The sequence below is a fragment of the Drosophila ficusphila genome, unplaced genomic scaffold, assembly GCF_018152265.1.
Source record: "Drosophila ficusphila isolate 14025-0441.05 unplaced genomic scaffold, ASM1815226v1 contig_414, whole genome shotgun sequence".
Classification (NCBI taxonomy): domain Eukaryota; kingdom Metazoa; phylum Arthropoda; class Insecta; order Diptera; family Drosophilidae; genus Drosophila; species Drosophila ficusphila.
In genome coordinates, this window is record NW_025064328.1 from 15299258 (window position 1) to 15312378 (window position 13121).

General features: G+C 46.4%; 4 protein-coding genes across 4 annotated transcripts; 3 read left to right on the top strand and 1 right to left on the bottom strand.

Annotated features, from left to right (window-relative positions):
* Positions 1 to 152: 152 nt before the first annotated feature.
* Positions 153 to 945, top strand: LOC108101811. The gene has a single exon (XM_017206287.1). The coding sequence runs from the start codon at positions 224 to 226 to the stop codon at positions 869 to 871; it is 648 nt and encodes a 215-aa protein (XP_017061776.1). The 5' UTR covers positions 153 to 223; the 3' UTR covers positions 872 to 945.
* A 1949-nt stretch (positions 946 to 2894) lies between these two features.
* Positions 2895 to 8706, bottom strand: LOC108101894 (mitochondrial proton/calcium exchanger protein). The gene is made up of 5 exons (XM_017206454.1): positions 8607 to 8706; positions 7979 to 8304; positions 4325 to 6645; positions 3967 to 4263; positions 2895 to 3913 (listed from the first exon to the last, which is right to left on the bottom strand). The coding sequence occupies exons 2-5, from the start codon at positions 8049 to 8051 to the stop codon at positions 3554 to 3556; spliced, it is 3051 nt and encodes a 1016-aa protein (XP_017061943.1). The 5' UTR covers positions 8052 to 8304; positions 8607 to 8706; the 3' UTR covers positions 2895 to 3553.
* A 407-nt stretch (positions 8707 to 9113) lies between these two features.
* On the top strand, positions 9114 to 10930 carry LOC108101818. Its single transcript, XM_017206294.1, has one exon. It carries the CDS (start codon positions 9114 to 9116, stop codon positions 10851 to 10853), a length of 1740 nt encoding a protein of 579 aa, XP_017061783.1. The 3' UTR covers positions 10854 to 10930.
* Positions 10931 to 11287: 357 nt separating this feature from the next.
* Positions 11288 to 13006, top strand: LOC108101787. The gene has a single exon (XM_017206263.1). The coding sequence runs from the start codon at positions 11288 to 11290 to the stop codon at positions 13004 to 13006; it is 1719 nt and encodes a 572-aa protein (XP_017061752.1).
* The last annotated feature ends 115 nt before the right edge of the window (positions 13007 to 13121 follow it).

Sequence of the window (13121 nt, forward strand, 5' to 3'; positions counted from 1 at the left end):
AACGTTTATAAAAGACATAAATGTTTGCTGGTCAATTCGAGTTACCAGGTGTTCGGAAATCGTTTTGCTGCTCCTGGGTGTTTAGATCTGAAAATGTGCATTCGTTTCAAAGGATCTGATTATGAACTACAAAACTGTAGTGTCCAAAATCAGTGTCTAATGTCAAAATAAACTGTTGGTGTATCACACATAATAGGTATTCGTCTAAATTTTAACGTGAATCATGAATCGGATACACTTGGCAAACCGAGGAAGTATAGGTCCCGAGAAGTCCGTAAAATCCGTGCAACTTGCATCTTCCCTATTTCAAGCAAAGAAACCCAAGGACGCGGCCAAGAAGTCAGCTACTTCTCCTGGTTTATCAGATACTAAAGCGGAAAAACCCAAATCTGAGGAACGTCGAAGTATAAAATTAGCGAATGCTAGGTCGCAAATTGTGGGAAAAGCCGCTTCGGATCCAAAGCCTAAAACATATGTGAATGCTTCTCCAGCAACGGGTTCTTCTAGGAGAAGTGGAACCACTAGGAACACTACTTCCACCGGGGCTAAGCCGTTCCTCATTCCCCTCAAAGTTTCAAGTTCAGTGACCAGTCGTATTTACCGATCCCCCCGTTCCGGAGCATTTCATTACCACCTCTCCCAGTTGGAGGAGGACGTGTTTGGCCAAACTGTGCTCCGGCTTCCCATGAAGTCGGTGCCTTCGGCGGAGCTTCAGTTGCTGCGGGACGGTCAGCGTGCCACTTACTTGGAGAGGCGGTACGAACGGAGCCCGGACGACAAGTACAACTATCCCGAGGCGACTAGCTGGCGATACGGCTGGTTCCACCGGGAGTCCGATCCCTTCCAGAAACGGTTGCCCAGACGAGATTAGGCTGTCTTAAGTATCAAACACTGTAATATATATGTGTCTTAATAAAAGAGTTAAGTATTCAGTAAGTAACCAAAGCGGATAAAGCTTGTAGTTTCTTCACCCCGCTCACAACAAATATTATATAAATCTTAAATAAACGCACACTTCGCAGATTTTCTATTTAGTCATTTAAAAGATTTTTAAAGTGATCAATAAATTTAATAACATTTGTCTAATTCTGCTCCCACTATCCAAATTGCATTACATTTATTCTTCTTTGGCCCAAAATCCGGCATTATACCATGGTTACAAAGAATGTCCCTCGTCAGTGCAAAATAACTTTATGGGATATAATTGCTTGTGAAAAACGAATTAAATTTACGAATGCAGCAGTCCATCTGGGCAGCTGAGCATCTGCATCTGCATCTGGTGTGCATCAGCGCCTCCGAAGAGCTCATTCCGAGTTATACACGATATGTGGGGCAGATGCCAAGAGCTTTAACTGACAGTCCCGACTTTCTGACAGCCACCGACCGACCGACTCCTTGTTTTGCTGCTTTCGAAAATGCAGCAGTTTTTCAAGTTTCGCCCCTGATTGGCCAGAAAATAAAACGCAGCAAGGACAAATTGCATTAGTCGGGGCCAAAGGATGTCTGCCGCTCACATGACGTACAACGGGGCGTATGCTTGTTGCGTCTTGCGTTGCGCCTGTTGTCTGGCATTTAAAGTGGGGCAAAGTTGCGCAACTTTTAGAAACTCGTTGCGGCTGCCGCTCTTTTGATTGACTCATGAAAGTCGGCAACTTTTTAATTGTTTTGTAACATTTCTTCAAATAATTCTGCCATTTTTATGCCACGCTGCTGGCCTTATTTCATTGGCGCAGAAACGGAAATCCTCTGGGGCGTTGGCGCTCCAAACTTATTAACTTCGTTCCATGGCGATATACTTTAAATTTACCCGGTCGTCGGTCCGCTTGTCTTATGTCCTCTGTCGCTGATTGTCTGCAATTCATGGCAGATTTCGAGTTTCATTGTTGCATCCGAAGCACTTTGAGCTGAGCAAACTTTCGCCGAGACACTCCGCAGAACTTTCCTGTCCATCTGCCATGTCCTCCTGCCCCAAACCCCCGCTCGGATGCGATGGTCTGTCTGCGGTTTCCCGGTTCCCCAGCTCCGGCTTCCAGGTTCCCAGTACCCGGTTGCTGGTTGTTGGTTGTTGGCTGTTGGGTTTTGCCTGATTGCAAACAACAATTCCCTCCCAGTGGAGCTGAAGTTTATTATTATTTGGCTTGTTTCGCGTTTTTGGCGCTTTTATTTACCTTTAAATAAATTTCCGTTGTATTCTTTTCCAGCATTTTGCGCTTATTTGTTTTCGATTTCGATGTTGGTCGGAAGTCTTCCCGCATTCACACAGCAATTGGGGATTGACGAATGTGGCAACACAAGATTAACCCTTACTCTAGGCCAGCTTCATTTGACCATGCTCAACTGTTTGCGATGAAGTCCGGCCAACCTGCTTGCGAACATTTATAAATATTTTACGAGCACCACACTTTCTTGGCCGTTGCTGAATATGATGGGAATTTATGGGTCAGCGGGCAGGCAAAGATGAAATTTTGGAACATTTTGTGGTAATTTTTATTACTTCCATTGCCCAGGATATGATGCTGAAAGTGCACTGCACTCCGCTCCTCGTTGGCCAAAACTAACTTGGCCGTAAAAGTTTGCGTTTTGTGGTTCTCGATTGCGAATCACAGCCGGCCAGTTGGCAAAGCCCGGGCTTTCGGGGGTGGTTACGGAACTCCATTCCGCTCCCGAGGCAATAAACAATGCAAAAATATAATTCTGAGCAATCAATGCGGTTTGCAAGAGCAATTGTTTGGTCCGAGTCGGTTATTTAAAAATCCCGAATGGCTTGTGAGCTGTAATTTCTGGGAAATTGTTGATAAGGCCAGATTGAAAATGTGCATCGGCAGGGGAAATCGTTTCTCAGAAATTAAGAAACTTTGCTGGCGTCTCTGTCCCCGTAAATTATACTGGCTTAATTGTTTTGTATACTAACTTTTATTGCGAAACACTTTTACAAATTCTCTTTAGCTAACTCAAGCACACACATTATTGTTTAGAGCTATCACGTGGTTTCAATTAAACTTCAATATCTCGTCGTCTCCTTCGGTAATGCCAAAACCGGTCGGCTAAATTAATATTCTTGCAGTAAATACACATCAATTGATGTAGGGTTTAAATCGTAAATTAACAGTTCGCCTAATGATCACAATCGCTTCGCTAATATTGTTTTGGGCCAAATAAATGGGAGGTACGTTACACATGTCGCGGAAGTAGCTGTGGGTTCGTGAAATGAAGATACATCGGTTAAGTGGTTATATTCTTATGTATTTCTATTAGTTTCTTATTTGTGCCTTACTCAGAGAAAATACCGTACTACAGCCACGCGTTAAGTATAGCACAACTCCCAATCCTGTCTTAGGATCGCGGAATAAGTTAAATACACAGTCGCTTTCCTTTCGATTTTCTCCCTACGATTATGTTAAGTGGTAACAATTAATTCTTTGCATAGTCGGAACAACAAGGGAGGGAGGCACGAGCAGCACCTCTTCTCCGCTCCTAAACCATCACATCACTTCGGCTTCGGAACATGCTTAGGAGTCGTCTCAGCCACACCCTCCTTTGACTCTTTGGCCGGTCAGAGCAGCTTCTTGGCCGTAATCGTCGTGGATGCCGTCGATGCCGTCGCGGTCGCTTTCTTCGCCGTCGGTGGCTGCGGTGGGGTTTGTATCGTAGGCGGCAGGCCAATTTCCGTGGAGGGCAGAATCTTTTCCATTTGCCGCTCGGCCGCTTCTCGGAGCACCGATTCTGTCGTGGTTCCTGGGGTAATACCTCCACCGCCTCCTCCACTGCTGGCATCACCTCCGGACTTTCCTGTTGGCCCTGAGCCCGCTGAAGCCTTCGTTGGCGGTTTGGAGTCCTTGGTGTCCTTCGGTGTTATCTCGTTTAGTTCCTTGGCGTTGTCCTTCAAGGTTTTGGCCGTGTCTTTGAATTCAGGCTAAAATCACACAAAGTCAGTGAATGTCAGTAAGAACTTGAAAGCACACTCACCTCTGCCTTTAATTCCTTGGCCTTGTCGGGTTCTGTTTCCTCCTTATCGCGCATTTCGTTGGCAATGTCCTGGATCTCCTTGGCAGAGTCGTGAATATTATTCACAAGCTTGGACAGGTGCTTTTCTACCTTGTCCACCTCCGACTTCAGTTTCTCAGCCTCCTTCATGCTCTTGGCAATGGCCTTTTCAATCTTCTGCTCAGCCTGCAGCACTTGCTCCTTGTCCAGGAGGCTGATGAGCTCCTCGATGGCCTTCTCGCTCAACTTGATGTTGTCGCGACCGATGGACTCCATAACCTAACAAGAACAAAGAATCGGTTAGCTTCTCATTTGAAACACATTAGCATGGCTTGATTACCTTGCGAATATCGTTTACGGTAACCACGCCATCTTTGTCGGCGTCGAACTTTTCCAGCACAGCTTCGATGTGCTTGAGACGCGCCTCGTCGCTGGTTTCCTTCAGCACCTTAATGTTGTTCATCAAGTCGTCGATGCGCACGATCTCCTCGTTGCGCCGCCGGGTAGCCTGCTTGGAGAGCAGCTCGGTGAACTCCTCCAGCTGCTTTTTGTCGATCTTGGTGGCCTCACTGTCGATGCTCTGCACGGCCTTGGTAATCTCCTGCACCGATATGATGCCGTCCTTGTCCGCATCGAGCTTGACCAGCAGATCGTTGACAACCTTGAAGCGCTCCTCGTCGGAGGACTCCTTCATGCGTCGAATAGTGGAGACCAGCTCGTCGATGTGCACCATTTGCTGCGGCTCGACAGCCGCATTGGCTGCCACGTACTCACTGGAGTCCGCTTGCTTGATCTGGTGCTGTCTGGCCTCCAGGTCGTTAAGCACATTGTCCAGTTGGGAGATCATCTTGTTGACCCGGTTGTACAGCAGCTTGGCCGCGCGACTCTCGCGCACCGGCTCCTTGACCACCTGGCGCACCTCGCGCAGCTCCTCCACATCCTCCTTGTAGTCGGCCAGCTCCTCCTTCAGCTCCTTGATCGTTTCTTTCTCCACCACCAACTGTTTGTCGGACGACAGGGTCTTAAGGGCATCGGAAAGCAGTTGCACATCCGTGGACGAAATGCTCTTGTCCGCCTCAGTCGCCGAAGGCTGCTCCTTGCGGGTCAGTAGGTTCTTAGCACTAGCCAGCTTCTCGGCGAAGACATAAGGGGCGGGATGCTCCTCCTTGATGGCCGTTCGCTTGGCGATGGTCTCCTCCTGTTCCTCTTCGCGCTCCTCGCGAATCTTCCGCTCCTCTTCCTTGATGATCTCGATCTTGGTCTTGTTGTCCACCTTGCCTTCGCTCTCGCCGATGGCGTGACGCGTGTGGGCGCCCACTGCATCCGGCAGCACACGCATCGTCTCCTTAAGCTTGTCGGTGGTGATGCTGTCGTCGGAAATGAGCATGGTTCGCGAGAGGAGCAGCAGCGTGGGCGGCACCTGCTCGTTCAACGAGAGGTCGATCCACTCCTTCAGCTGGAAGCGCAGTCGCTCTTCCGTGAGGCCGTAGGCGCGCATTCCGCGCGCCTTGCACGCCTGCTGCAGCTCCAGAAGGTCCAGAGAGTCAACTCCCTCGCGGGCAATCACCCGATCGTCGGTGGCCAGGGACCGCAGTTTCAGACGCAGCTGGAAACGCAGCAGCGTGGTGGTACCAATGGTGTTCAGTTCGAGAACGCGGCAAAGCGCCGCCAACTGCTCCCTCGACAGAGAATCCAATGTGATCTCGTCGTCGAATCGCTTGGCAAACTTGATAATCTCATCGTTGCTCACCGACTCAGTGGGGTTGCGGATCTTGGTGAAGAAGGCCTCGAACTGCTTGGCCTCCTCGCTGCTGTGCTCCTTGTGCTGGACGGGCATCTGGTCGAGGGTCTGCTGCAGGAACTTGGCTACCTCGAGGCGAACGTTCAGCGACTGGCGCAGTTTCTCCTGCCGATCGGTGGAGGTCTGGAACGTGGAGGGCAGCATGCCGGGAAAGAACTTGATGAACAACGGCAGCAACAGCTCCATGAAGGGCACAATGATGAACACTGAGAAGGGGATCAGGCGAAACAAATCCGAGGTGGTCCGCTGCAGCTGCTTGTTCTCGCGCCGCGTAAGTGTCTTGCCGTTAAGAACCCGCCAAAGAAGCTTCGAACAGATGGCCACGTCTATAAAGAGCAGACGGAAGCCATGGTAGTAGTGCACCAGCTCGTCCCAAATGCGTGTGCTTAGCGGCTTCTTTGGCTTGCCCACAGACTTGTCCGCAGATTGGGCCAAAGATGTCGACGAGGCGGTCGCCGATGTGGAGCCAGTCACCGCACTCGCCGTTTGACCCTTCTCCGAGGAGGCACTGGCAGTAGCTGCACTGCTGGTGCCCACTGCCGTCGCCTGACCGTTGGCCACCTCCTTCATGATCTCCTCGACCTTCTCCTTCTGCTGGTTCTTCAGCTTCTTGACGGTCGCATCGATCTTAGAGCTGGACTGCTCCAGCATTGTACGGCTGGCGTGCAGATGCCTGAATCCGTGGCCCGAGTAGTGGTATCCAAAGCTGGCATGGGGCTGGAATCTCCGGTGGTTGGCGGCCAGCGATCTGCCAACCTCCAGCGCCGAAGTCGAGGCGGATCTCCGTGGCCGTTCATCCTCTATGGTGGGGTCATCTGTGAAGTTAGCCGAGCTACACGCACAGCAGCTCGACTTGAGATCTGGAAAGATTGGAGGAGGATTAGAATAAAGTAATCACAATTGATTCTTTGCAAAAGTAAAATCATCTTCCAGTTCAACAAACTCATTCTATAGCAACGAATGACGAATGCGTTTTCCGAAACACGTTTCCTTTCTTTCTAAGAAAGTACAATCAGCCCAACAATCTTGAATAGCCGGTGAAAAGACAACAAAGAACACAAGCACACAATAAATTATTAAAAACAACGAACAAAAACACGAAAAGCTTGCAGTTGATAAGCGTTTTACCCCTTGATTATGGATTATTGTTGGGACTTGAAGTAGCGGCGAAAAGTTGATAATAGAATAGGCAAGAAAAATAAATTAGCACCTGGAGTGGAGATTACATAAACCAAAATACAGACTGAAATCACACAAGCAACGCGAATTCTCTATCTCTATTAATAAACGATGCAGCAAACATTGAGAAATGTGTGATGAGTGCAATGTTTACAGCGCATTTTCCTTTCATTTTCTCTCATTTGATTTTCCGATTTTTGGCAATTGCTCAAGGTAAAAGTGCGATTGAGTGAAAAAAGGAAAAAACGAAAGGGAACTGTGAAGAAAAAGGTGAAGGCGATTTCGGTCCCATTTTCAGGTATTATAAATGAGTGTGGACTTGTTTTTAGGTCTACAAACTGATTTTACACTGAACTGTACTTTTCCGCAGGTGACTCTCTGTCTGGTGTTTTCTGTTACCTGTCTTTGGCACCTGCTCCCTGTTAGGGTACTTCTAGGAAAATCAAAATATGTCGCACAAATATTGCCAAATTTTAGGAAAAATAGGTGTCACATCCAAAAGTGCTTTTTTTAACTTTTTAATTTTTACACAATTCTTGAATGAATAAATAAATTTGAATTTTAATTTAAGTACTGTACAGAGTACTATATAGCGCATAAGATTAGATTATAAAAAGAGTTGATTCAAAGTCCACAGAACGCAGAAAAACATTTGGAGTAATTTAATTATCTGGTAAAGTGAGTTACCGAAGCAAAAAAAAAAACAGTGACGTAGGATAGAAGATTCAAAACCGGTTTACAATTTCATAGGATTCATTTCATAGGTCAATAAATAGTGTTCCCTAGTACAGATTTTGACTACGCCACTGAAGGGATACCCTTCACGGCAGAATTTCCAGCACACTTCGAAGATTCCATCCAATCAGCTGTTGCGTTCCAGCGAAAGTGCAGTCAAAACAAAATACCGGATAAGTAGCGCGCACAATCACACTCACACACGGACACGCAAGGGGACAAAATCAATGGAAAGTTTTCTGGGTTTTGCGTTTTGCTTTCTTGTTTTTGCCAACTTACAGCGCTTGTAGACATTCTGGGCCAAGTGACTCGTTCGCAGATTGCGTCCCTTGTGACGTAGCAGCGCGTTCATGGCGACGGCGAGGGGCGGCGGGATGCGGGGCTCGGCTCGACTGCCAATCCGATTCCAAAGAATTTTTAATAGAAATTTTGAATTTCCGACAAACTGTCTGTGGATTGTGTATCTTTGGTTTCTCTGTCGCTCGGTTTTTATCCTCTTTTGCTTTTGTTTGCTGCGTTGCTTTTTCCGATATCGTTAATCACTTGTTTGTCTCTTCCTCTTTCGTTGGCGCAATATAACGGTTCCCTTTCCACGATTCTCGACTCTTAAAAAAAGTAAATAAAAGGTGGAGATTTCTGCTGTTAGCCTACTGTGGATTTGGTTTAATGTCAATAAATAGAAAAATTCACAAATTGTTTTTCCAAAAATTATACAGCACACACACGCATTCAAGCTACGTCATCGACGAAATATCGCGCGATCTAGATTTGTTTTTGTTTTTGCCTGGCACTCTTTTTCAAACCAAATTACACAACTACAGCAAAAAATTTCATATTTTATTGGCATTTCGTGCAACTGTCAACCGGTTATATCAGGTACTCATTGATTACAGCGCACTCGCTTTACCGTTTATATATAGTTTATTTAGCAAACCCAATCGTTGCCTAGTACATAATAAAAAACTAAACCGTATGTTTCTCACTTTTTCACGTTTGCTTTTAGTGTGACCGCACTGTGATAGGTAAAATATACCGCAGGGAGAATATATTCTTAATAGGGGGGCTCTTGGTCCGTTTAATTCAAATATATGTCGTGCACAAAAACCGACTTTACAGAATTTAAAAAAAACCTCTGATTTTAGAATATTGGTAAAAAATATAACAAATTTTAAAAACTAGATTTTAGATTTATTTTTGTAGAATAAATTAGTATAAGCTGTGCTGCCGTAAACAACCTGTGGAAATGCACTTTATGTTGATATGCTAGCTCCCATTAATAGCAATGACTTTTGGTTTTTATTGTTTACTGGTTTTTGTTTCTCAATCTTTTTTGTTAATTACCCTAGCCCTTCTCAATATTTTTTATCCAGTTGCAGTTTATTATACTCAGTCCTGTAGAACGGTCAAAATAGGCATGAGGCTAACCTTGTATTTAGTAGTAACCGTCGGGTTAATGGAAGCAGAGTGTGCTTCCTTGAAAAGTATTCTTCAATCCCTTGACGAAGAGCTGCATTATCAGTCAATTCTCCTCTTAGAAAGTGAGCCAGCAAGTGAATCGTGTTGGAATCGAAAATCCTTTCAAGAAAGTGTTCCCACACTAAACTTTAATGCAAGCCAAATGTTGTATCTTAAAGATAAATTCCATTCAAAGATACTGGCACTTGTTTGCTTGACCAAAAATGAGGGAAATACAATGCTGGCACTGTATAAAAATCTGGAAGATATGCGCGATACTCCTACAGTTTTATTCGTCTTTTCGGATTACGAAATTAAGGATTTGTTATTGGAGTGTTTTAGCCAAAATATGCTGCGTGTGGTGGCTTTTAAAGGCATTACCACAGACCTCGTCTACAGCTTCAAGGCGTTCCCAAAATTTCAGTTAATCAGAAGAAATATAACAAAGGTGCGAAGATACTTTAGGCATCAACTGGAGGATCTGGGAGGACATACGCTAAGGGCACTACCCGACAACATTATACCGCGAACCGTGGTTTACAGGAATTCCGACGGAGACCGCCAGTTGGCCGGGTATCTCTACCCGTTTATAAGGAACTACGCGAGCACCATAAACGCCACTCTCAAAATCTGCTGGGATCTGGTGCCCGAAGATGGGGCAATCGCTTTGCGGGAAGTTCACAGGCTCTCGGAGGCTCATGGCGTTGATTTCCCGCTGGGCATTCACGGCACAGAGCACTGGTCAACCCCACAAAATGTTCCCATGGAGGTCTCCAGCTGGTTTCTGATGCTACCCATGGAGCCCTGCATTCCTAGATATCGGTTCTACCTGAAACTGAGTTTCACATGGCTGATTCCACTGATGATACTGCTGGCTGTGCTGCTCAGCAATGCCCATCGCATTGAGATGGGGTTGGGTCCCACCTGGCGGTGCTACTGCCTGGGTGATGAAGTCCTTCGAGGTTTCCTGGCGCTGTCATTCATCCTGCCCAGGGGACTCTCTCTCAAGCTGATGCTCATCTATTGGCTGCTCCTGCTGAGTGGTTTCTTCGTGAGCAACTATTTTACTGCCTTTCTGGAGACCTGGCTGGTGCATCCGCTTCTGGGTGATCCGGTCCTAAGCTGGGAGCAAATGCGCAACCTACAAATGAAGATCCAGATTATCCCGTCCGAATTGAATTCCATGAGGGAGGCGCTGGGGCAAAGCTTTGTGGAGGAACATATGGACTTGCTGGAACTGACCAGCTCAAGGGAATTCCAAAGCAATCGGCTGGCCATGGACCAGTCCTTTGCCTATCCAGTAACGCAAGCCTTGTGGCCACTCCTCCAACAGGCACAGAGCAGGCTGATAAAACCCGTCTTCCGTCGATCCCGGGAGATGGTCATCATACCGTTCTTGATCATGGCCATGCCCCTGCCGAAGAACTCAATCTACCACCAGTCACTTAATCGATACAGGGGTCTCACTCAGCAGAGCGGACTTTACGAGTTCTGGTTCAGGCGGAGCTTTAACGAGCTAATTGCGCTGCGTAAAATCCACTACAAAATAGATGCGAACCACGACGCTGTTCATGAATTAAAGTTGAAGGACTTTTACTTTGTTTGGCTTGCCTTCCTGGTGGGAACTATCATAAGTTTCCTGGTGTTTCTTGGCGAGATTATGTACTACAAGTTGCACTTGAGAAGGACAAACAACTGAATTCATCCAATCTTATAGCTTTAAGCAACTGGAGGCTCTTGGTATAATCTCGTACAAAGTAGATATGGATGTTGAGGGTTACTCTGACCTCGAGTGGGTGGACTTCATTGTTATATGGATTGGACTAATTGAGTTTCTAGAGTTCCTTGGCAAAATTGAATAAATAAAAAAAAAAATTAAATTGGTTTCTAATACCCTTTACGAATAAAAACAGTACATGCTTATTGACACTGCAATTATTGCTTTTTATGTATAGCTAAATGTGTTAAACGTAACCCAGTTTTTGTGGCATTAAGTTGCAATTAAAAACTGTGACACTTGACTAATTATCTATTCCTGACTGCTTAAAGGATAGATATTAGATTTTAACGGCTGGTAAGAGTTGGCAAACTACAGTCAGTTTTACCAATCCACTCAGAGCAGTCATCTTCAAAATGCGTCTTGTGTTATATTTTATACTTACCACTTTGGTGGAAACAAAAGGTGTTCCTTTAAATAATATTTTGCTTTCCCTCCAGGAAGAGCTACACTTTAACACGATTCTTCTCTTGGAAAATTGGACCCGAAATGATCCATGCTGGGAACACAAATCTTTTCAGGAAGAGTTTCCCACCATAAACTTCAACGCAAACCAAAGTGTGTATCTAAAAGATACTTTCAATTCAAATATGCTGGTTCTTGTTTGCTTAAAGTCAGAAGAAAGAAGTATGATGAGGGCGCTCTACCATAATCTCGATGATATGAGAGATACTCCCACCATATTATTCGTTTCTGCAGAAGTCGACATCAGTAATTCATTTCAGAAACTTCGATGTGCAAACATGCTTAATGTGTTGGCTTTTAAAGGCTCCGACAGGGAGCTGGTCTACAGCTTTCGGGCATTTCCTAAATTCCGAGTTATAGAGCGAAGGTCTGCAGAAGTTGTAAGATACTTTGAACCGCAACTGGAGGACTTGGGAGGCCATATCGTAAGGGCACTCCCCGACAACACAATGCCCCGAACTATTGTCTACCGAGGGGCAGACGGAAGCCGTCGGTTGGGCGGATATCTGAACAGCTTCATCCGGAACTACGTGAGCACCATTAACGCAACCCTCGAGATTCCCTGGGACCTGGTTTCCGAGAACGGCATCACCCCTTTGGGTCGGGCGGAGAGGCTCTCGAAGATGATGCACGTGGACTTTCCGTTGGGCCTGACCACTTTCGTAGGCAACCAGCCCCTTCCTATGGAGATTTCCAGCTGGTTCGCGATGCTACCCATGGAACCCCCCCTTCCCCGGTCTCGTTTCTACTTCAAGAGCGGTGCCAACAATCTGATACCCTTGATGTTCCTGCTGGCAACGGTGCTCAGCAATGCCCATCGGTTGGAGGCGGGCTTGAGTCCCAGCTGGAGATGCTATGATGTTGGCACCAAGGTGCTGCGGGGAGTCCTGGCACAGCCGTTCAACCTGCCCAGAAGACTCTCCCCCAAGCTGATGTCGATGTACCTGCTGCTCTTGATGACCGGCTACTTCGAGAGCAACTTGTTTATGGCCTATCTGGAGACGTGGCTCGTCCATCCGCCGGCGGACAAACCCATAACGAGCTGGGACCAAATGCGCAGAGCGAACCTTAAGATTCTCGTCATTCAAGAGGAGTTGAATTTGCTGACCTACACGATGGGCAGAGAATTCATAGATGCCCACAGCGAATCGTTCTGGATCACAAACTCCACTGATTTCCAGTGCAAGCGCCTCTCGATGGACCAGTCGTATGCCTATCCAGTCACTTTGACCTTGTGGCCACATTTGGAGCGGGCCCAGATCAGACTACGCAGGCCCGTATTCCGTCGATCCGAGACGATCGTCTTCTCGCCATTCCTGATTTTGGCTTTGCGCCTGCCAAGGAACTCAGTATTTTACAAGTCTATCTATCGATACACTTCATTAACACACGACAGCGGACTGTATGAGAATTGGTTCATACGCAGCTTTTACGAGCTGGTCGCCCTCCGACAAATCTCTTACATAACGGATGAGAACCTTGAGGTCTACTGCGATCTCAAGTGGAAGGACTTCTACTTTGTGTGGATTGTATATGTGGCGGGAAGTATCATAGGTTCCCTGGCGTTCTGCTTGGAGTTGACGTACATGCGGCATCTTAGAAATAAATGATTCTGCAATGCGACTCAAAGATTGTAATCACATCATATATTATCCATAAATAAATACTAATCGTTCTGTAATTTCTTGGGCTGATGGTTATGGAGCTAAGAAACTGGCTCGTCAT